General features: G+C 46.5%; 1 protein-coding gene across 14 annotated transcripts in view; it reads left to right on the top strand.

Moving 5' to 3' along the window:
- MYO18B (myosin XVIIIB) overlaps window positions 1-22027 on the top strand; it is a 362275-nt gene that overhangs the window by 314497 nt on the left and 25751 nt on the right. For 12 of the 14 annotated variants that reach the window (XR_013390943.1, XR_013390944.1, XM_077920002.1 and 9 more), the window contains 3 exons: window positions 939-1072; window positions 6658-6699; window positions 9502-9642. Coding sequence is in view for 12 of the 14 variants with exons in the window: in XM_077920002.1 (XP_077776128.1) it covers window positions 939-1072; window positions 6658-6699; window positions 9502-9642 (317 nt within the window). In the remaining 2 variants the exon portion in view is untranslated. Of the gene's footprint in view, window positions 1-938; window positions 1073-6657; window positions 6700-9501; window positions 9643-15312; window positions 15344-22027 lie in introns of those variants that run through there. The other 2 variants (XM_077920008.1, XM_077919998.1) reach the window with 2 other exon arrangements.

Raw genomic sequence — 22027 nt, 5'->3', positions numbered from 1 at the left:
AGTCTGGCTGCAGCAGAGCTAGCAACCCTTTGTGAGCAAGGGAAAGTTGCCTTCAACAGCCTGGCAGGAGAGCTAATTCTGTCTGGGTCCAGGGTTAGAGATTGTTTTGTTATTGCATAGAGGTCCTTGGGTAGATACCTATTCTTGGATGCCTCACGTTTTTATCTTTCCAGTGTTTTGCCACTATAACCCTTGCTGCTGACGTTGCATACATAAATAGCCTAGTTTTGTTTTTGGGAATGCCTCACGTTGCCACCTTCCTCTCTTCCTTCAAATCCATTTTCAAAACACACCTTTTTCTGGATGCTTTCAGAGCAAAGCCCAGGTCACAAAGCACAGCGTAAGGCAGCTATCCCTGTTCCTTTTAAAGTTAGCCCTTTATGCCAGACCATGAAAATGGAATCTTGTTTCGCACTTAGCTCAGTGGCAAAGCATCTGTTTTGGATACAGGAGGTTGCAGGTGCAATCCCCAAGCTCTCCAGGTGGGGCTGGGAAGGCACCTGGCCTGGAATCCTGGACAGCTGCTGCCAGTCAGTGCAGACAATACAGGGCAGAGCCTGACTTGGTGTGAGGCAGCTTTCTTTGCAGTGCTGGCACTGGGGAAAGTGGTTCCCTCCACATGTGGTTGAGCTGCAGCTCCCATCATTTCTGGCCATTGACTATGCTGGCTAGGGCTGATGGGAGTTGTGGTCCAAGAGGAGGCCTGCAGGTTCTCCATCCCTGGTTTAATGAGTGACCTGGGTTGTCACTCTAACCACTGCACTACATTGTCTTTTTTCAAAACACCTTCCACTTTCTAGAATAAAGCACAATACCTTAACAGAAATGCATTGAGCAAATGATTTGCTGAGCTGACCTGTTCAGGACTGCCTTGCTTGCGTGTTGCTTCCTGGGCCACCACTAACCCCCCCCCCCACCCTGTGCTCATGTTTCTCCAGGAGAAGCAAGTGGATGAGCTCTCTGCAGTGAGGCAGACGTTGCAGGCAGACCTGGAGACCTCCATCCGCCGCATTGCGGACTTGCAGGTGGCTCTGGAAGAAGTGCAGTCGAGTGACGACAGTGATAGGGAGAGGTGAGTGTGCTGGCAGGACTGGGTCTCTGCCTCTCAAGCCAGCCTGCTGCTTCCCCCGCGCCCTTCCTCTTCAGACTCCGGGCTCCTGGCAGGGCTGCCTGCGGGCGCTTTCGACTGGCACCATTCAAGAGGCCTGGTTGTCTGTGTGAAAAAAATCAAAACTTGTGAAATCAATATTTATTTATTTTTTGTAAAAAAAGTGCCTGGGGTGGAGCCCCCAGTGCAGTGTGTGAAGAAAAGCCAGAAGGCACAGCCCCAGAGAGCCTTCCCAGGTCAAGGGGTGGGGTGGAGCAGAGCTGGCTGGAGTTGGGGCTTTGGAGCTGGGTGCTCTGGGTGGGTGCACTTTCACATCTCAGTGCCCCTGTGAAGTAGTGCAGCTAGGAAATGGTGGCTGTGGCACATACTGTCTGGCCAGCTGTGTGTGGAAAGGCCCAAAACTCAGCAGGAGGCTATCTGCTTGGCCTGCAGAAGGCTCCCGGTCCAATCCCCGATGAAGAGCCTTGCAGGGACTGGACTAGGTGACCCTGGGCGTTCCCTTCCAGCTGTACGATTATGTGATGCCTGAAAACCTGGAGAACCGTTGTCAGTCAATGCAGACAGCACTGATCTGTCTCAGCAGAAGGCAGATTCCTATGGTGTGTTGTGTGCAGATACACATCGATACAGCTTCCATCTTTTAGGACAGGGGTTTCCTTTTAGAGCTTCCCCGCTGCCTGATCTAACTTGAGCATGGAACAAACCACACTCCATGAAATTATGCATTGCATGGAGAGAGTGGAAGAAGAGGTTTTTCCCCTGGAACTCATGGATGTTATTGTTGTTGTTGTCCTGCCTTTTCCCCTGACAGACTCAAGTCAGCTTACAGATAAAATAGGAACAGCTAAAACCAAAGGCAGTGTGTGTGGGGATCACTTAAAAACAATTAAACATTAATAGAATTTAAACTACACACACACACACACACACACACACACAGAGAGAGAGAGAGAGAGAGAGAGAGAGAGAGAGAGAGAGAGAGAGTTATCCAGTGTAGCTAAATATTGGTAGAGTCCCTCATGCTGTGCATAGCTAAACTATGGAACTCTCTGCCACAGGAGGCAGTGATGGCCATCAAGTTAAATGGCTTTAAGAGAGGATTGGACTAATTCATGGCGAAGGGGGCTGCCAATGGCCATGCTCTGCATCTACAGTTGAAGGCAGTGATACTGCTGCAAAGCAGTTTCTAGACACCACAGGAATCATAGAATCATAGAATCATAGAGTTGGAAGAGACCACAAGGGCCATCGAGTCCAACCCCCTGCCAAGCAGGAAACACCATCAGAGCACTCCTGACATATGGTTGTCAAGCCTCTGCTTAAAGACCTCCAAAGACGGAGACTCCACCACATTCCTTGGCAGCAAATTCCACTGTCGAACAGCTCTTACTGTCAGAAAGTTCTTCCTAATGTTTAGGTGGAATCTTCTTTCTTGTAGTTTGGATCCATTGCTCCAATGGATCCAGGAAAGGAGAGGGCTTCCTATAATGGGCATCTGGCTGGCCCCTGAGAGAACAGGATGCTGGACTAGATGGGCCATGGGCCTGATCCAGGAGGCTTTTCTTGTGGCTTTTTGAGTGTAGGGCCAGGCAAGTTCTCTCAGTGAGATTTCCCCTCCTAATTTGTCAAAGGCCAGAGCAGAGCAGAGCAGCTCCTTGAGTCTCTGCTGAAAACATTTCATCTTTGTGGCAGCATCACGTGATGGACTCACTTTGCAGAGGGATGACTCAGTGCACGAGGTGGAGAGAAACCAGTCTGGAGCCAGTGCATTTCCACGCTTCCTCCTGGTGGATGGGAACTTGACCTTTAGTGTTTGACTCTGGGGTGAGGGTATTGAGCAGGAAAGGGAACTGGTCCCAGGAGCTGAAAACAACAAAAGAACCTTTAAAAAGCAAAACAAAAGCGGCGACAGCAACTTGGCCTCAATCTGATGCCTCCTGGGGTTCCACTGTGCATAATCAGGAGCCGTGAGGTTGAGACATGTGCTGCATCGAGTCCACCTGAAGCTGCTCCTGCCCCCTGAAGGTCATAGATGTGCAAAGTTAGATGAGACTATGAAACTCACTGCCACAAGACATGTTCCTGGCCTTTGGCTAAGGTAGTTTTAAAAAAGGGTTAGAGTAATCCATGGCAGGTAGAGCGGGAATGAAGATGGGTCAATTCTCATGTTAATGTGAACCTGCCTGATTCCTGGTCTCTGAAACTGTGTGTGAACCAAAATGAAGCCATCCTTCTGTGTGAACTGACCTGTACAAACAGGCCATAAGGCATTGCTGGAAATCTCAGGGAGAAAGAAGAGGCTTGTGATGATCTCATCGCAACCTGTAGTGGGTGGGTGAGATGATGCTGAAATCTAAACTGTCCCAGCCATGCTCATAGCAAGAACTTTCTACAAACATAAGAACTTGTTGAACCAAATAAGTGGAATTGGAATACAAGAAGGGGAGGTGTGGGGAAGTCTTGGAAATATGTCATTGAAAATAAGGCTTAAACTGTGAATGTTTTCTTTTTTTCTTTTCTTTTTCTTTTTTCTGGATTTTTTGAAAATTTTAATAAATATGTTATTAAAAAAAAAAGAACTTTCTACAAACCACCCAGACAAACAGAGGATTCAGTGCCCAGAGGCAAGCTAAACCAGAGGGCTAATTCCTTCACTGATACACCATCATACACTGATACACTGATACACAGGTTGAGCTGTGGAATACACCAATTTTGGGGGGATGCAGAAGGATTATTGAGGGAAGCCTGAAGGAGGGGGCAATGCCCCTCACCTTGTAGCTAAGACACTTTTTGTAGAATTTAAATTACAGTGGTACCTCAGGTTACATACGCTTCAGGTTACATACGCTTCAGGTTACAGACTCCGCTAACCCAGAAATGGTACCTCGGGTTAAGAACTTTGCTTCAGGATGAGAACAGAAATCATGCAGTAGCGGTGCGGCAACAGCGGGAGGCCCCATTAGCTAAAGTGGTGCTTCAGGTTAAGAACAGTTTCAGGTTAAGTACGGACCTCCAGAACGAATTAAGTACTTAACCCAAGGTACCACTGTATCTGAATTTTTTGCAGTTTCCCCACAAGGTATTATGTATAAAATGCATATATTTATTAAAATATCACACAAACATGCACTATTGTGAGCTTTGTTTGAAGAAATGTGTGTATTGGGAGAAGTGCAAAGTAAAATGCCGACAAATTTTCATGAGGCCTTAAAAAAAGGCAGATGGAATGTGGAAACATAGCAAAGTGACCTTAATATTGGGAAAAAAGTGAAACGAAGACTGAACTTGACAGATTTGTCATGCATCCCAGGGAGGGCTGTCCAGTTGTTATTAGCAACTCCTGCAACTAAGCTGGTGCCAAATGTCTTGCTCTGCATTCCTTTGGACCACATCAGCAAGACTGAGAGGAGGTCTTGTCATTTGGGCAGCTCAGGACCTCCAGACACCCTACCTGGGCTTGTGCCCCAGGGAGGTCACCGGTGCTAACACAGCAGTCTGATTTCAACCCCAGAGGCTCAGTCCATTGTCTCTCAAGTCAGACAGATATAACAACAGTATATCAGCTCCTTTGCAAGGTAAGAGAATACTTTGGCAAACATGAGCCCAGAGCCAAGCCAAGCTGAGCCTTGCAAGTGGCCGGCTGAGGAGCTCTCCTCAGCCGGCGAGAATTTATGGATGGAGGCCACTGTGTAAGTGATTTGGCTTGCAGCTGCCATAATTACCAGACTTCTATTCAGAAGCGCATGCCTTGGCATGGTTTCTGAGCAGCCAGGCTTCAAAGGAAAAGCATTTTGTTTTGTGTGTCTCCCCCTCTCACTCCCAATTTGGTTGTGGTTTTTCCCTCTCTCTCCCTCTCTCATTGGCAGTTGGGTGCTTTCTTCTCTGTCAAATAAAATGCATAAAACGAATGACATGAAGTGAAGGCAAACATGACAGCAGGGGCCACTCACAATGTAAACTTTCTGTGAGCAGCCAAACTATTCCGACCCTGCCCAGGAGCAGCCAGCAAATTCCTCTCACGTAGGCCTGCCTTGCTCAAAGTTGGGCTCTGCTTCCCCTGCACGCTTGGAGGGATGCTGAGCCATCCTCCAGGAGCCCAACCCAGAACATCTTTGCTATCTCAGCTTTTCCAGGGGTTGGTGGAGTTACAGCACCAGAGGGGCTCCTCCCAATGTTGCTGGACTGCCGTTCCCATCGTCTGTGGCCGTCGGCCATGTTCACTGAAGCTGATGGGAGTTGTAGTTCAGCAACATCTGGAGGCCTCAAGGTTCCCTGCCTGTGAGTGTTAGCAGGTTGCAGGGAAAGGGCACCACAAAGGGATCACATGCTCGATTTCCCATGCTCTGTTGGCCTCTGTAAAATAACTTTCCACCATTCCCTGGTGCTAATGGAAAACAGTTCACTAACTGAAATGCATCTATCTTTTGGAATGCACATCATACTGAAAATAGTATACAAATCTTCATTATATAAGGGAGATTGCTTGCAAAATGTGTATGTTAGGAGAATTCTATACTAAAATGCTGGTGAATTTTGCACTTTGGACTGTGTAAATGTGGCAAACTGAAATTAATATTAGGAAAATGAGAAGCTGAGGGAAACTGAAATTGACACATTCACTCATCTGTAGCTGTGTCTTTCTTTCACCACAAATTAGGGATGCGTATATATGGTGTCGTGTTTAGAGTGTCGGACGAGGACCGTCTATTGCAGGGGTAGGCAACCTAAGGCCCAGGGGCCGGATGCGGCCCAATCACCATCTCAATCCGGCCCATGGATGGTCTTGGAATCAGCATGTTTTTACATGAGTAGAATTTGTCCTTTTATTTAAAATGCATCTCTGAGTTATTTCTGGGGCATAGGAATTCGTTCATATTTTTTTTCCAAAATATAGTCCAGCCCCCCACAAGGTCTGAGGGACAGTGGACCGGCCCACGGCTGAAAACGGTTGCTGACTCCTGGTCTATTGCAACCCTAATCCTGGGGTTGGTTAGCAAAGCAAAAAGTGTTACTGTTGTAAAGTTCTGTGGAAAGGTCTAGGAGAGCCAATGTTAGACTAGGACCTGGGAGACCCAGGTTCAAATCCCCTCTCGGCCATGAAGCTCACTGGGTGACCTTGGGCCCATCACGGCCTCTCTCAGCCTAACCTACCTCACGGGGTGGTTGTGAGAATGAAATGAGGGTATGCCACCTTGAGCTCCTTGGAGGAAAGGTGGGATGTTTGCGTGTGTGTGTGTGTGTGTGTGTATTTGCGTGTTTGTGTGCAAATAAAGGTACCACAGGGATCCTTTGCTTTATGATAAGATTTTCCTAAATAAAAACAATCACTTAGACTCCCCCACAGGTTTTTTAAAAAGTGAAGGTTCTTTGCTCCCACCCTTTCCTTAAAGGAAGATGCTTCTGAACATTTCCTCCAGCAAAAGGGCTGCCGGGGGCAAGTGCATGTCTCTGTTTCAGGGGAGTCTGCTGTAGAAGGGATGGACAGATATTAGTCCTCACTGGGAAGAGTGACTGATCCCTGTCTTTCTCTCCTCTCTCCCTTGTAGTGTTCAGACGGCTCGAGAATCACTCAGCTCAAGAGGAGACACGTAAGTGAACTCCAATGGGAAATGCCTGATTCAAGCTTACGTGGGACTAGAGGATAAAACACATTGATTAACAACTGCAAAAAGTACACTCATTGAACAGCAGCCAAAATATGGGGGGGGTGAGAGAGATGGGCCATGTCCTTCCATTTGCTTCCAATCAATTTTTCAGATTTATCCCCTTTTACGTTTGCTGAGCCCACATTGATCTTCCCAAATGCTATGCCTCTTAACATACAGCAGATATTAACAGCTTCTTCAATCTCTGCCCTCCTGCCTCTGCAAATAAATGGGAGTTTCTATTGTCTCAATAGGTTCAGTAGTGGGATAGTCTTCAGGTTTTTAGAACCAGCTTGATTTTTCAATGGGTCATAAAGAAGGAGGAGATACCTCAAAAGTTCATGAGAAGTTGAGCTGATGGACTATGCTGAAATGGCAAAGCTGATTGGTAAACTCAGAAACCAAGAGGACAAAAACTTTTAAAAGAATTGGAAAAAATTATAACATATCTAGGAGACCACTGCAAGCAAATGGAAACAACTAGCAGGATTTTAATCTACTTGTAATGTAACAGATACTATCGATAATTTGGATTGAAATAAAATATAGAGTATGGAAAAATATGCAGTTGTAAATGTTGATAATGTTAACGGAAACTGTTAACAGAGAAATCTGAGAGCTCCCTTGGACAAAAAAAAGGACACCAGCCAGGAATACCAGAGCAAAACAGCAGCCAGTAGGCTTGGTCTTTATTGAGGACTCCCACCTGCCACCAGGTGGAACAAGATGGAAGCCCTGAACAAAAGAGCCCCCAAACTTTTATTAGCTGCTAATCCCCATGTTACCCTCCCCCCAAACTACATCACTCATACATCATGGTTATATCATGAAAGGGGAGGTCTGGTGGCAGTAATTTGAGCATCCTGGACCCTACCCCATGGTTCTCCTTGCCCTCCACCAAACACCCATCAATGTAACAAAAGAGATATTTACATTTCCCTGTTTCCCAGCCAAGTTAATCACACCCTTTTGTCTTCATCTGGGTTTGTTATTTCTGGAATGGCTACCTGTCTGGCACTCAGGTATCAGGATGCCAGGAATTATCACTCAGGCAGAGGGGCTGCTGAGTAGCTGAGCTCACATGTCTATAGGAATTTCTGAAGTTTTCCCAGTGAGCCAGTACTTAGATACATTTATCAGCGAATTGTTACATTTGGTATCGTGCAGCAGAGGCCCTTTGAAACTGTGATGGGGTGTTTTGTGGGGACAATTCACAAAAGTCACAAAAGCAATTGTGCTGGTTTTGGTAGTGGGCTGCATGTGCATGATATCTGCTGGAGGGGTAACCCCCCCAACCTATACATAAATTCCTGCAACAATAATAGGACCCATGGAGGGGGTGGGGGGAAGTTGTGAGATTCAGGGTAATCTCTATATATGGATATGCATTTGGATTGTTATAATTGTCCATGTAGAAGAGAAAACAAAGTTGGGATATATGTGGTGCAATTGAGCATTCAGCGTAGGCAGATGCCTTAGACAGAGTCAGGCTATTGGCCTGTGTATCTCAGTGTTGCCTACATGGACTGGCAGCAGCTCTCGAGGGTTTCAGGCAGGAGATGCCTTTCGGAATGGAAGCAGAGACTTTCTGCATGCAGGACAGGGACTCTCCATTGAGCTATTCCCCCCCCCCCCATTCCCAACAATGCAGATTTTACATCCACAAAGTGATTGGTGCAAGAACCACTTTCCTGCCCTATCTGACAGTAAGAGCTGTTTGACAGTGGAATTTGCTGCCAAGGAGTGTGGTGGAGTCTCCTTCTTTGGAAGTCTTTAAGCAGAGGCTTGACAACCATATGTCAGGAGTGCTCTGATGGTGTTTCCTGCTTGGCAGGGGGTTGGACTCTTGTGGTCTATTCCAACTCTATGATTCTATGATCTGTAAAAAGCCCTGTCTGTAAAAAGGCCCCCATAATTTGGCTTGGTTCAGACATAACATCTCCACTTTGCACTTGAAGGGAAGAGATTTCAAGCTTCACTTTCTGGTTTATAACAAACTATACTTTGTTGTTATAGCCAGGGTGGAAGGGATGTGTCTCCAGCCCACAGCCTGCCGAAGTTCATCTACAGTTGCAATTAAAAATATTCCACCCCCATTGCAAATCAGGTTTATTATCAAAATTTACAGAATTTCAGCAGTTGGCCGTGAGCAAATCAAACAAAAGCAATTGAAATAGCTCAACACAACAGATGCTTCAAATGGTTTCCCCAAATTCAGCTGAAAATGCAACTTTAACTGGTTTCTCCACTCTCACTATTCATCAACCCCCTGAATAGAATCCCTCACAAATACAACAGGTGTTGTCTCAGGCACACCTGATGCAACTAATCAAGGGCTTGAGACAACATAAACAATAATTGCATTACCTATCAATAATCATATATGGAAAAATCATATGAATATGTTATAATGCAAGACCACAAATGTTCAAAGCAAATGCACTTGCAAAGCACAGGAGCTGATTGTGCATAATTGTTGTGACCGTGGAAATAAATATTTGCAGTTTTCTTAAACAGCTTCTTGATTCTTAGATTCTTTCAAATTTGTTATGAACTTCCATTGTGCCATCTCACCCTTCCTCCAGGCAATTCAGGGTGGCGTGCATGCACTGCCCCACAACCCATGGTGGCTACAGCTGATGGGAGTTGTAGTCAAAAAACACCCAGAGGGCATCGGGTGGGCAAAGGCCTCTCTCCTTGCCCATTTAACCTCACAACAACCCTTCTGTGTTCTTCTGCTTACAGCGAGAGTCAGCTGAGTCTGGGGTCAACCATGAGCTTGAACTTGGAACCTGAAGAAAGCGTCAAATCGTGGTCCAGTTTGGCATCGGCATGGTCCTCTCCATCCAGGCAAACCGTGGACAGCCGTGGTACCCAGAGCCTGAGGTGAGACTCATTCTTAAGTGTACGAAAAGGGGTGTCTTCTGAGCAATGCAACAGGTTTGTAGAAACTAGGGCTGTGCATGTCCACCTCCATTCCCTGGATCCAATTCAGATCAGCCCCAACTTGAGACAATCCAGACCTGACCTGACTCCTCCGACTGGAGTGTGATCTAGAAAATGGAGGCCATGTGAGCTTGCTGCATTTTGAGACGTTACCTTCCCTTCCCCCAAACACACTAATTAGGGAGATTCTAGCCCTGAATTGTAATCTAGATCTGTCAGTGAGCAAACCCCAGCTCCCCTCCTCCCCCGGGTGTTCACCTTATATAGTACTGTAATTAAAAGTTGCAACACTTTATGTGTGATCTTTTTAACTTGAGGGAGATTTTTTTATTTTTATTTTTTAGTTGCTGAGGAGTCAGTCCCCTGGTGTGCTGAGCAGGGCAATGGGGGCTGTGTAAATTCTGGCAATGCTATCCAGCCCCTCCCTCTGATACAAAGGGTGGACCTCTCTGTGGGTTGGACCTGGCAACCATCCCTTCCACCCTGGCTAGCATAGAGGGGAGGGGTAGAGCCTCCAAAATCAGGGCCAATGTGCTGCTGGATCCCAGATCCTGGGAGCTGCTGCTGTGCTCTGGCCCTGCCTCTGTCTGACCCATTGTGTGAACTCAATTGTATTTCATCTGATCCATCTACTGCAGTTATTAAGTTTGCAGATAATACTACCATAATGGGTCTAATTACAGGTGGAGATGAATCAGTGTATGGGGGGAGGTTCAAAAAGTATCTACATGGTGCCTAAAGAATAACTTGCACCTAAATATTAGCAAAACAAAGGAGATGGTGTTGGACTTTCGGAGGAAGAGAGGGGAACTAGCCCCGTTGTATATCCGGGGGAGGGGGGATTGTGTGGAGAGAGTCCATTTAAATTCCTGGGAGTTTATCTTAGTGAAGACATCACTTGGAAAAACAATATAACTTAGGTTGTTAGGAAGGCCCAACAGAGACTCCAATTCCTCAGGGTCTTGCGAAAGAACAATGTTAAACAACAACTGATGACCTCCTTCTACTGGTCCACAATAGAAAGTGTCATCTCATATTGTATCACAGTGTGGTACGTTGGCTTGACAGCCACGGACAGAAAGTCTTTACAGAAGGTGATGAACACAGCACATGGGCTGTCCCCTGAGCCCGCTAGATGATATCGCAAGGGATAGATGCCTTAGGAGAGCGAGAAAAATTCTCAGGGATGATTCACACCCTGGCCAGCACCTTTTAAATCTTCTACCCTCTGGCAGGATATATAGAAATATAATCGGTCGTACCAACAGGCTAAAAAACAGTTTTTATCCGTGGGCTGTTAGGCTGCTGAACGGAAAATAATATAGTGCAATTGACTTTTGGGGTTGGTGCGTTGTGCAACAAGCACACAGAGTGCAATGAGATTGAGTGTTTGCTGGGGGGTAGGTTTGGTTCATTTCATTGTACACAGGTTGTATATTGACAATAAAGGTATTATTATTATTATTATTATTATTATTATTATTATTATTATTATTATTAGCCTTTGGCCTGATCCAGCCAAGGGATCCTTCCATTCTTAGCACATACTACCTCAGGCTGACTTGGAAGGCTGCTCAGCAGCCAGTAACTGCAGCTTTGAACGAAGTCTGTCTTGAGCTGACTTCATTTGCTTATTTTCTCCATGGATCATCTTCCTAATCCTTGCCATTCTGGAAGAGAAGCAAACCATATATAAAATCTCTCTCTCTCTCTCTCTCTCTCTCTCTGCAAATGTCAAATATTTAGAGGTCTCTTCAACTTTAATTTTTCAAAGACCAGTTCCAAGCAATGGCATTTACTCACAACGTGCGTCGCTTGCTGATATTCAGCTCTAATAAAGGTCTGCAGGTCCTTTCAGGGAACAAACATCTTGAATGTACGCAGGCGATTCTCCTCTGGGGATTTCTTCTCTCTGTTTCAAAGGCTCCAAAGCAGGAGAGTCACTTAGCAAGACCCCCAGTCCCCCAAAGCAGCAGTCCCTCAAATGCCATTTTTTAAACAGCACTGCTAATATGAGGTGGGGCGGAGATTGAGATTTTAACAGAGGAGTTGTTGCAGTAAGGCTGCGCTTAACCACTGGCTGTTCTTGTGCTCCAGCTCATCCCCCTTCCAGATTATCTCTCCCTGCCCTCAGATTCCTAGGTGGGTATTTTCAGGACTAAACATGCCTTTGGAACGTAAGTGGTGGCAGCAGCAGGAAATGAGCTTGAATGGAGGAAAGAGTTGGAGTTTAAAAACAATCAGCACCAGGTGAAAAGATGAATCCCACCTCTGCTCAACATGCACCTCTCTGTGAAAAACGGTCTTCATTTTCACCATTGGGAAAATGTTGCCACAAAGATCTAGCCACGCATCTAAGCAGTGGAGTTGCATGAGCTTATGGTGCCCAGGGCAGGTGCATGCACTCCGGAGGGTGCGCATGCATGTGCCGGGTGTGTGTGCATGAAGGGTGAAGGAGGCCACCATGGCACTCCAGCCCTCAACACTGACATTGCTGGAACGATCCCACACAGCACTGGAGCCAAGCAGGGCCACGCTGTGCCACCTGCCTGCCTGCATAGTGGGGGAGCCTGGCCAGCCAATGTGGCACTTGGTGGGCATGAACCAGCTGCCCCCACGCCAGTGCCCCCAGCACAGCCCGGCCCAATGCTCCTCTCCGTGTGCATTAGTTTCTCTGATGCCAGGAGAGGAGCACTAGGCTCTGCTGGGGGTGCCTGCATGGGGGGGTGCCTGCTTTGTTGTTGTTTAGTGGTTTAGTCGTGTCCGACTCTTCGTGACCCCATGGACCAGAGCACGCCAGGCACTCCTCTGTCTTCCACTGCCTCCCGCAGTTTGGTCAAACTCATGTTCGTAGCTTCGAGAACACTGTCCAGCCATCTCGTCCTCTGTCGTCCCCTTCTCCTTCTGCCCTCCATCTTTCCCAACATCAGGGTCTTTTCCAGGGAGTCTTCACTTCTCATGAGGTGGCCAAAGTATTGGAGCCTCAGCTTCACGATCTGTCCTTCCAGTGAGTATTCAGGCCTGATTTCCTTCAGAATGGATACGTTTGATCTTCTTGCAGTCCATGGGACTCTCAAGAGTCTCCTCCAGCACCAGAATTCAAAAGCATCAATTCTTCAGCGATCAGCCGTCTTTATGGTCTAGCTCTCACTTCCATACATCACTACTGGGGAAACCATGGCTTTTACAATACAGACCTTTGTTGGCAAGGTGATGTCTCTGCTTTTTAAGATGCTGTCTAGGTTTGCCATCGCCTTTCTCCCAAGGAGCAGTCGTCTTTTAATTTCGCGACTGCTGTCACCATCTGCAGTGATCATGGAGCCCAAGAAAGTTAAATTTCTCACTGCCTCCATTTCTTCCCCTTCTATTTGCCAGGAGGTGATGGGCCCAGTGGCCATGATCTTCGTTTTTTTGATGTTGAGCTTCAGACCATGTTTTGCGCTCCCCTCTTTCACCCTCATTAAAAGGTTCTTTAATTCCTCCTCACTTTCTGCCATCAAGGTTGTGTCATCTGCATATCTGAGGTTGTTGATATTTCTTCCGGCGATCTTAATTCCGGCTTGGGATTCATTCAGCCCAGCCTTTCGCATGATGAATTCTGCATATAAGTTAAATAAGCAGGGAGACAATATACAGCCTTGCCGTACTCCTTTCCCAATTTTGAACCAATCTGTTGTTCCATATCCAGTTCTAACTGTAGCTTCTTGTCCCACATAGAGATTTCTCAGGAGACAGATGAGGTGATCAGGCACTCCCATTTCTTTAAGAACTTGCCATAGTTTGCTGTGGCCTACACAGTCAAAGGCTTTTGCATAGTCAATGAAGCAGAAGTAGATGTCTTTCTGGAACTCTCTAGCTTTCTCCACAATCCAGCGCATGTTTGCAATTTGGTCTCTGGTTCCTCTGCCCCTTTGAAATCCAGTTTGCACTTCTGGGAGTTCTCAGTCCACATACTGCTTAAGCCTTCCTTGTAGAATTTTAAGCATAACCCTGCTAGCGTGTGAAATGAGTGCAATTGTGCGGTAGTTGGAGCAGTCTTTGGCACTGCCCTTCTTTGGAATTGGGATGTAAACTGATCTTCTCCAGTCCTCTGGCCACTGCTGAGTTTTCCAAACTTGCTGGCATATTGAGTGTAGCACCTTAACAGCATCATCATTTAAAATTTTAAATAGTTCAGCTGGAATACCATCACTTCCACTGGCCTTGTTATTAGCAGTGCTTTCTAAGGCCCATTTGACTTCACTCTCCAGGATGTCTGGCTCAAGGTCAGCAACCACACTACCTGGGGTGTACGAGCCATCCATATCTTTCTGGTATAATTCCTCTGTGTATTCTTGCCACCTCTTTTTGATGTCTTCTGCTTCTGTTAGGTCCTTTCCACTTTTGTCTTTTATTATGGTAATCTTTGTACAAAATGTTCCTTTCATATCTCCAATTTTCTTGAACAGATCTCTGGTTTTCCCCATTCTATTGTTTTCCTCTATTTCTTTACATTGCTCATATAAGAAGGCCTTCTTGTCTCTCCTTGCTATTTTTTCGAAATCTGCATTCAGTTTCCTGTATCTTTCACTATCTCCCTCGCATTTTGCTTGCCTTCTCTCCCCCGCTATTTGTAAGGCCTCGTTGGACAGCCACTTTGCTTTCTTGCATTTCCTTTTCATTGGGATGGTTTTAGTTGCTGCTTCCTGTATAATGTTACAAGCCTCCATCCATAGTTCTTCAGGCACTCTGTCCACCAAATCTAAATCCTTAAACCTGTTCCTCACTTCCACTGTGTATTCATAAGGGATGTGACTTAGATTGTATCTTACCGGCCCAGTGGTTTTTCCTACTTTCTTCAGTTTAAGCTTGAATTTTGCTATAAGAAGCTGATGATCTGAGCCACAGTCAGCTCCAGGTCTTGTTTTTGCTGACTGTATAGAGCTTCTCCATCTTTGGCTGCAGAGAATATAATCAATCTGATTTCGATGCTGCCCATCTGGTGATGTCCATGTGTAGAGTCGTCTCTTGTGTTGTTGGATAAGAGTGTTTGTGATGACCAGCTTGTTCTCTTGACAGAACTCTATTAGCCTTTGCCCTGCTTTGTTTTGAACTCCAAGGCCAAACTTGCCAGTTGTTCCTTTTATCTCTTGACTCCCTACTTTGGCATTCCAATCCCCTATAATGAGAAGAACATCCTTCTTTGGTGTCATTTCTATAAGGTGTTGTAAGTCTTCATAGAATTGCTCAATTTCAGTTTCTTCAGCACCAGTAGTTGGTGCATAAACTTGGATTACTGTGATATTAAAAGGTGTGCCTTGATTCATATTGAGATCATTCTATCATTTTTGAGATTGCATCCCAGTACAGCTTTTGCCACTCTTTTGTTGACTATGAGGGCCACTCCATTTCTTTTACAAGATTCTTGCCCACAGTAGTAGATATGATGGTCATCCGAACTGAATTCGCCCATTCCCGTCCATTTTAGTTCACTGATGCCCAGGATGTCAATATTTATTCTTGCCATCTCATTTTTGACCACATCCAACTTACCCAGGTTCATAGTTCTTACATTCCAGGTTCCTATGCAATATTTTTCTTTACAGCATTGGACTTTCCTTTCGCTTCCAGGCATATCCGCAACTGAGCATCCTTTCAGCTTTGGCCCAGCCGCTTCATCAGCTCTGGATCTACTTGTACTTGTCCTCCGCTCTTCCTCAGTCGCATGTTGGACACCTTCCGACCTGAGGGGCTCATCTTCCAGCGTCATAACTTTTTGGTGCCTGTTGTCTTTGTCCATGGAGTTTTCTTGGCAGGGATACTGGAGTGGCTTGCCGGTTCCTGCTCCAGGTGGATCACGTTTGGTCAAAACTCTCCACTATGACCTGTCCATCTTGGGTGGCCCTGCACGGCATAGCTCATAGCTTCTCTGAGTTATTCAAGCCCCTTCGCCACGGCAAGGCAGTGATCCATGAAGGGAGTGCCTGCTTTGCAGCCCCTCAAAAATCTGTGCTCAGGGCCACGGCCCCATTGGCTCCCCCATGCCATGCCCCTGGCTAAAAGGCCACCTGAGGGCCTAGCAGTAAATGATGTTTCCGCTACGACCATGGCATGAGAGCACATAAGAGTCCTGCAAGGGGACCACCTAGTCAAACATCCTGTTCTCACAGTGGTCCACCAAATAACAGTGGGAAGCCCACAAACCAAATGCAGCAGGACGCACCTCGCTGGTGGCCACTGCCTATGGTACTGGAAGTGGCACACAGCCATCATGACGAGTTGCCATTGATAGGCTCCATGTGTTTACCCAGTGCCCTTCGAAAGCCATCCATGCTGGTGGCGCTCATGACATCTTCAGTTACCAAACCCTACAGTTTAGCCATGTGCTGCATGAAGAAATACATTGATTCAGGACACACTAAAGAAAGTGTGCCTGTCCAGAATCAGCTTTGTTGGATGTTCCCGAGTTTTCGTGTTCTGAGTGAGGGAGAAAAATGTCTCCCTAGTCACTTTGCCCTTGCCCTGCATAATTTTATACCCCTCAGTCATGTCCCCCCTGCCTTTATTCACCTTTTTTTTCTGCAGCAGCGACAGAAAGAAAAATCCTGCACCAGCTGCAGAGTGATGGGGTGTATGTGTTGGGGAACAGGGCAGGAAGGGGCTTTAGCATCCCTGTGCTGAGGGTCCCCTGAAGTCTGGCACTAAGCCTGGTGTGGGGTTTACGAGAGGGAGCAGTTGTCCTAAAACAGCATCAAACAGAGTAGTGCTGATTGATTGATTGATTGATTGATTGATTGATTGATTGATTGCTTTCGTTTCTCTCCAGCAAACATAATTTTGGCTGTGTGTGTGTTTGCTCATGCATTCATTGGCAGGGAGGGGCAGTGGAAGGAGCAGGGAATCAATTTCAAGCATTTCTGCTAGATTTATCCAAGTAACAATGCCCCTTTATTAGTTCCCTGGTACGTGCTGTGCCATGAAATTCTGCAGAGTTCTGGGTAGTTTTGCAAACTTTGCATAACACAGAGCATATTAGAGCATTCAGAAAATATCGTTGTCAGCTAAAGAACTTGCATGTGCTCCTTTCGAGGACTTCCAACCTGTAGCGTAGTTTGTCAACTTCAGGGGAGGGGAGGGGAGCCACCAGCTGGCAACTGTGGACTTTTGCTACTCATATGAAGCTAGCACAGTTTATCTGCCTGGGGAAGAAAAGAGTGGTCCTGGCAAAATACTTTGACAAGCAGGGAGAGCAACCTGACCATTAAGCAAAGTGAGGCAGCCAGTTTGGAGATCTCATGAAATCCACAGTTATCTTTGGGGAAGGATGATGGCGTAGTGGTAAAACACATACTCTGCATGCAAAACATCTCATTAGTTAGAACTGTGGAACTCCCTCCTGCAGGAGGCAGTGATGGCCATCAAGTTAAATGGCTTTAAGGACAAATTCATGGAGGAGACATCCATGCAGCCATACTTCTGAATACCAGGGAGAGGGTTGTTCTCATGCTTAGGTCCTGCTTGTGCATTTCCCACAAGCATCTGGTTGGCCCCCGTGAGAACAGGATGCTGGACTAGATGGCCATTGGCCTGATCCAGCAGGCTCTTCTTAAGTTCTTACATTTGTATCTTCAGGCAAGGTGAGGAAAGATCCCTACTTCAGACCCTGCATAGCCACTGCCTTTTGCAGTTAGACAGTCTTGAGCTGGACAGAGCAGGGGTCTGACTTTGTATCAGGCACCTTCCCATATTCCTTTTCAGATGAAGATAAACGCTAGAAGATTCAAGAGAGTCCAAAGGTCTTCTTCACACCACACACAGTTAAACTCTGGAATTTGGTACAGAAGTTGGGCTTCTCCTTCAGAACATCATGGGGTGATTTGTGCTCATGAAGGAAATTAACCCCTTCCTTTATGTCTGGCTCCTACAACATCTTGTTCCCAGAGACATGAAAGAAGAAAGAGCCAAATTCAAGCACGGAGAGTCTGACATGAAGAGGTCACCATCACGATTGCTGCTGTTGTGTCATTAGTTTTAATGAACTGCAGCAGACCTTTAAAGAACACACAGTGCAGTTGGCCCTGGTCCCAATAAAGACACAACCATAGGAGTTTGTACAGAGCATTGCAAGAGGCTGGATCTTGACCCGTGGGAAAGTCAAAGTGGTGATGTGTGCAGGAGTTAAGGTCACACAGCATCCAGCCAAGGAAGGTGGCTGCTGCTAGACTGGAATGAGTCAAATGTTAGATGAAAGATGCCACATCAAAACACCCTACTTCAAGTGAGATAATGTGCCTTGATGTGTTCTCCAGAGATAATTTAAAGAGATAATGTAATGTATTTGAGAATTTGTACCATATGCTCTGTCTGTTGCTGCCAGGGAAGAGTGAGGGCTGCATGGCTGTACGGCTGTACTTTTTGATGGGGAGGCAAAAATGTGAGCTTCCCCAGAGGAGAGTGAAACAAGATGAAGGGAGGCTGGCTGGCTGGCGGCCCTCCGAGGACCAGGGTACATATGCCCAAGTCTCGAGGCCTTGGACCTCAAATTTGTCTCAGTTCCCTCTCACACCCCAAGAAGCTCAAGGCAGCATGCATGGCCCACCCTCCTGCACCGTGTCATCTTGACAACAACCCTGCACAAGACATTAGGCCTCCCATTTTATGGACTTGTGAATTTCCCTCATGGTCACATTCTGTGGGTGTATTTCCACATTTATCTGCGGGATGTGCTGGCTTCTGTGCATCATTAGCCCCCACCCTGGCTGGATCACATGTTCCCTTCCCCATGCTGATGCCCTCCAAGTACCCTCCGGTGCCACCACAGGTAGAGTATTGGGGACAGCTCTGGTCACCTTGACGCAAAAAGGATATTATGGAGTTGGAAAAGGTTCAGAAAAGGCTGACCAAAATGATCAAAGGAATGGAGTGACTCCCCTATGAGGAAAGGCTGGAGCATTTGGGCTTTTCAGTTCAGAGCAAAGGCATGTAAAAAGTGGCATGTAGAAAATGGAAAGAGAAATCTTTTTCTCCTCTCATAACACTAGAATACATGGACATCTGTCTCAAGACAGAGAAAAGGAAGTCCTTCTAAAAGAAGGGACTACTTAATGCAGCACATAATTAATCTATGGAACTTGGTCCTATAAGAGGCCAACCTTGATGGCTTTAAATGAGGACTGGCAAAATTCATAGAGGAGATTACGCATTAAGCAAAATAAGAAAGTGCTTAGGGCATCAAGGGAAGGGGGCACCACAGAAATTTTCTATTGCCAGAATTTTAATGTTAATGGTCACAAATTGCTCAGCTGGGTGTTCATCTTCTCAGTTGAAGTATATTAAAGACCCCAACAGAACAACTATGCAACAAGGCAGGGTGCCTTATCACTACTAAGTATAGAAGCAGATGCACTACATAAGATTAGTTTTGAGGATCTGATCAAAGATTTTGCAATTAGAAAAGTGGGAGAAAAAATTCAAATATAAATAAAGTGGAAGTATACAAAAACAAACATTATTTCCCATTTTACTGTAGGTTTTGTTTCATTTCAAAAAAATAAAATTTGTTTATACTTTGAGTTAGATATACTGTATACAGTGGCACCAAAATATTTTACATGCTTAGGGCCTCTAAAGGTCTTGCTCCATCCCTGCTCTGCCTCCACAGTCAGAGGCAGTAATGCTGGAGGGGAGAGGACTGCTTTTGTGCTCAGCTCCCACTTGTGGGCTTCCCATGGGCATCTGGCTAGCCACTGTGAGAACAGGATGCTGAACCTTTGGACCATTGGCCTCATCCAGCAGGCCCGTCTTATGTTCTTAAGTTTTTAACCTGGTGTCCTCCAGATCTTCTTGAACTCCAACTCCCATCAGTCCCAATCAGCATGGCCAATACCCAAGGGTGGTGGGACCTGGGCCTCCCCAAATGGACTCCAGGTGTGAGATGGCTGCCATTTAAGGGACCGGCTCCTTCTCTGGAGCCTGACCATTCTGAGTCTAGCTGAGCCAGTCCAAGTTCATTGTCTTCTCACTAGGTGGCAGCATCAGGCATGCCATCCACATGCTACCAACCTGCCTTACAGGGTCGTTGTAAGGACTACTGAACCTAAGAAGCACTTTGTGCAATAAAGGAGAACACTGTTGGGAAGTGGGTGCTGGTGATATGAATGACTGCACTCCTGGTTATCAAGTTGTTATTTCAGTGACATGATAGGGAGGTGCCACATAGGACCAGTGTGGTCTACTCTGACTGCACTTCCAGACCTCAGCTCTATAAATGTGTTCCCGATAATGCTGTTGGGGATTGAACCTGGGACATTCCAGATGCACAGCTGTGCTCTGACACTGAGTGCCAGCTCCTCCCTTAACCTGGTTCCATTTCCCAGCTCTCCTTAAGCAGGGCTTGTCTAAGGCAAGGATAAGCAAACATCCATGTTGCATTACCTAAGACTTACCCATCCCTCTTGAGAACTACAGTGCTCATGACCCACCAGTGGACACTGAATTTACAAAGTAGATGTGCTTATTTAGGATCCAGTAAGGCTAATCCGTCTCCTTTAATGATCCTGACAGCGCACTCATGCTTAACAACTTTTTCTCCATACAAAACAAGTCTTTTACACACACACACACACACACACACACACACACACACACACAATTCCTCCCTTTTAAGTTCAGGCTAGATCTAATGGGAGAATGCAAAAACATCCTTAAGCCAAACAGATTTTTTGTAGTGAGCAATCTGCACCAAAGCAAATGACATACAACAGTAATTAAAGAAGATTACACAGCAATTAGGGTGATTATGCTTATGCTAGTCGAAATAATTTATGCAATAATATCTGTACTTAAATTGAAGCACAGTGCATGTCCAGAGACAAAAGGAGATGAGCCATGATTCTGCATGGGGTGGGGACAGGATGTAATGACAATGTGCAGAAAGAGAGGGGGGAGAGGAAGTGTCACTCGGTTGAGCAGAGAAACATTTCCCCCTTCAATATAACATAGCTCCAATAGAAAGCAAAAATTCTTTCAGCTCTGGAGGCCTCAAGGATGCATTTATTTGAAATCAGCATAAACTCCCCTTGCCTCTGAAGTCCCTGGCTCTGTGCCCCTCTCCTTATCTCTGCCCGTTTCCACTCTCATTTCTCCCCTTCCTTTCTTTACTACTCCCTGGCCTAGGCTTCCTTCAGGGGGCAGATTTCTCCATTCCCCACTTCTTACTTTCTGAGGACAAGAGCAGCGTAGCCATCAGCAACTAGAAGGATAGAGCTCCCTCCCAGAGGAACCAGGGGTGGCCACCAGCTTGGGTGGCTTTAAAAGAGGATTGGGCTGTTTTGTGGAGGGTCAGACTACTGGCCATGTTGGCCAAGCTCTGCCTCCATAGTTGGAGGCAGAAATGCTTCTCAGTCCCAATGGGTGGAAACTCTTGGAGAAGGGAGTGGACTTGTGCTAGATTCCTGCATGTCCGTTTCCTGTGGGCATTTGGGTGGCCTCTGAGAACAGGATGCTGGACTCGATGGGCCACTGGTCTGATCCTGCAGGCTCTTCTTAAGTGACCTTTTACATGCCGCCACCTGCCAGCCCACCCAACCTTCTGTGTCACAATGGCAGTTCAGCCAGCTACCCCAGGGTCTCCATCAACCCCTCTCACAGCATCCTGTGAGGCAAAAGTGGGGAACCTTTCCTGGCCATTGGGCCAGATAGTCATCTCCCCTCCCCTTGGTGGACCAAACTTGACATCAGGGTAGCCTCAGATGATACTGTGCTTCAAAGCGCAGAGCTGGGCTGATTGAAAGCCCTTTGGAGACAGCTTTGTGCCTTGATCAAGGAGGGGGAATCCATTTCAATTCAGTGGAAACCATGTCTCCCTCTCCACATTGCTCCTTAAATCTTCAATTTCAGAGGTTTAAAGGAGCAGCAGGAGGCAGCTTCCAAAGGGATTTGCAAGCACACTGACACCTCTCCCCCCTCCCCCGCTGCTCCTTTAAACCTTTGAAAGCAAGTATCCCACAGAGGAGCTACAGAAAGAATGTAGTTGGTCAAAGGAGCACTGGACTCAAAAAGGTTTAAAATCTCTGGTCTACACTGACTGGCAGGAGCTCTCCAGGGTTTCAGACGGAGCCTCTCCCACCCCTACCTGGAGATGCCAAGGATTGAATCTAGGACCATCTACATGCAAGGCAGATACTCTGCCACTGAGCTACGGTCCTTCCTTGACAGGGGTTAGGGAAGCCTGTTATAAGGGGAGAGCTTCAAACCACAGGTGGTCCACAAACTAATTCACCAGGAAGAGAAGCTGTTTCTGCTAAGAAGAGCTGCCAAGCTCTAGTGTCTCCCCCCTTTCGCCACA

This window comes from Podarcis muralis, chromosome 16, assembly GCF_964188315.1.
Source record: "Podarcis muralis chromosome 16, rPodMur119.hap1.1, whole genome shotgun sequence".
In the NCBI taxonomy this organism is placed as follows: domain Eukaryota; kingdom Metazoa; phylum Chordata; class Lepidosauria; order Squamata; family Lacertidae; genus Podarcis; species Podarcis muralis.
The sequence above is the reverse complement of the archived record's forward strand: the minus strand, read 5'-3'. Positions and strand labels throughout refer to the sequence as shown.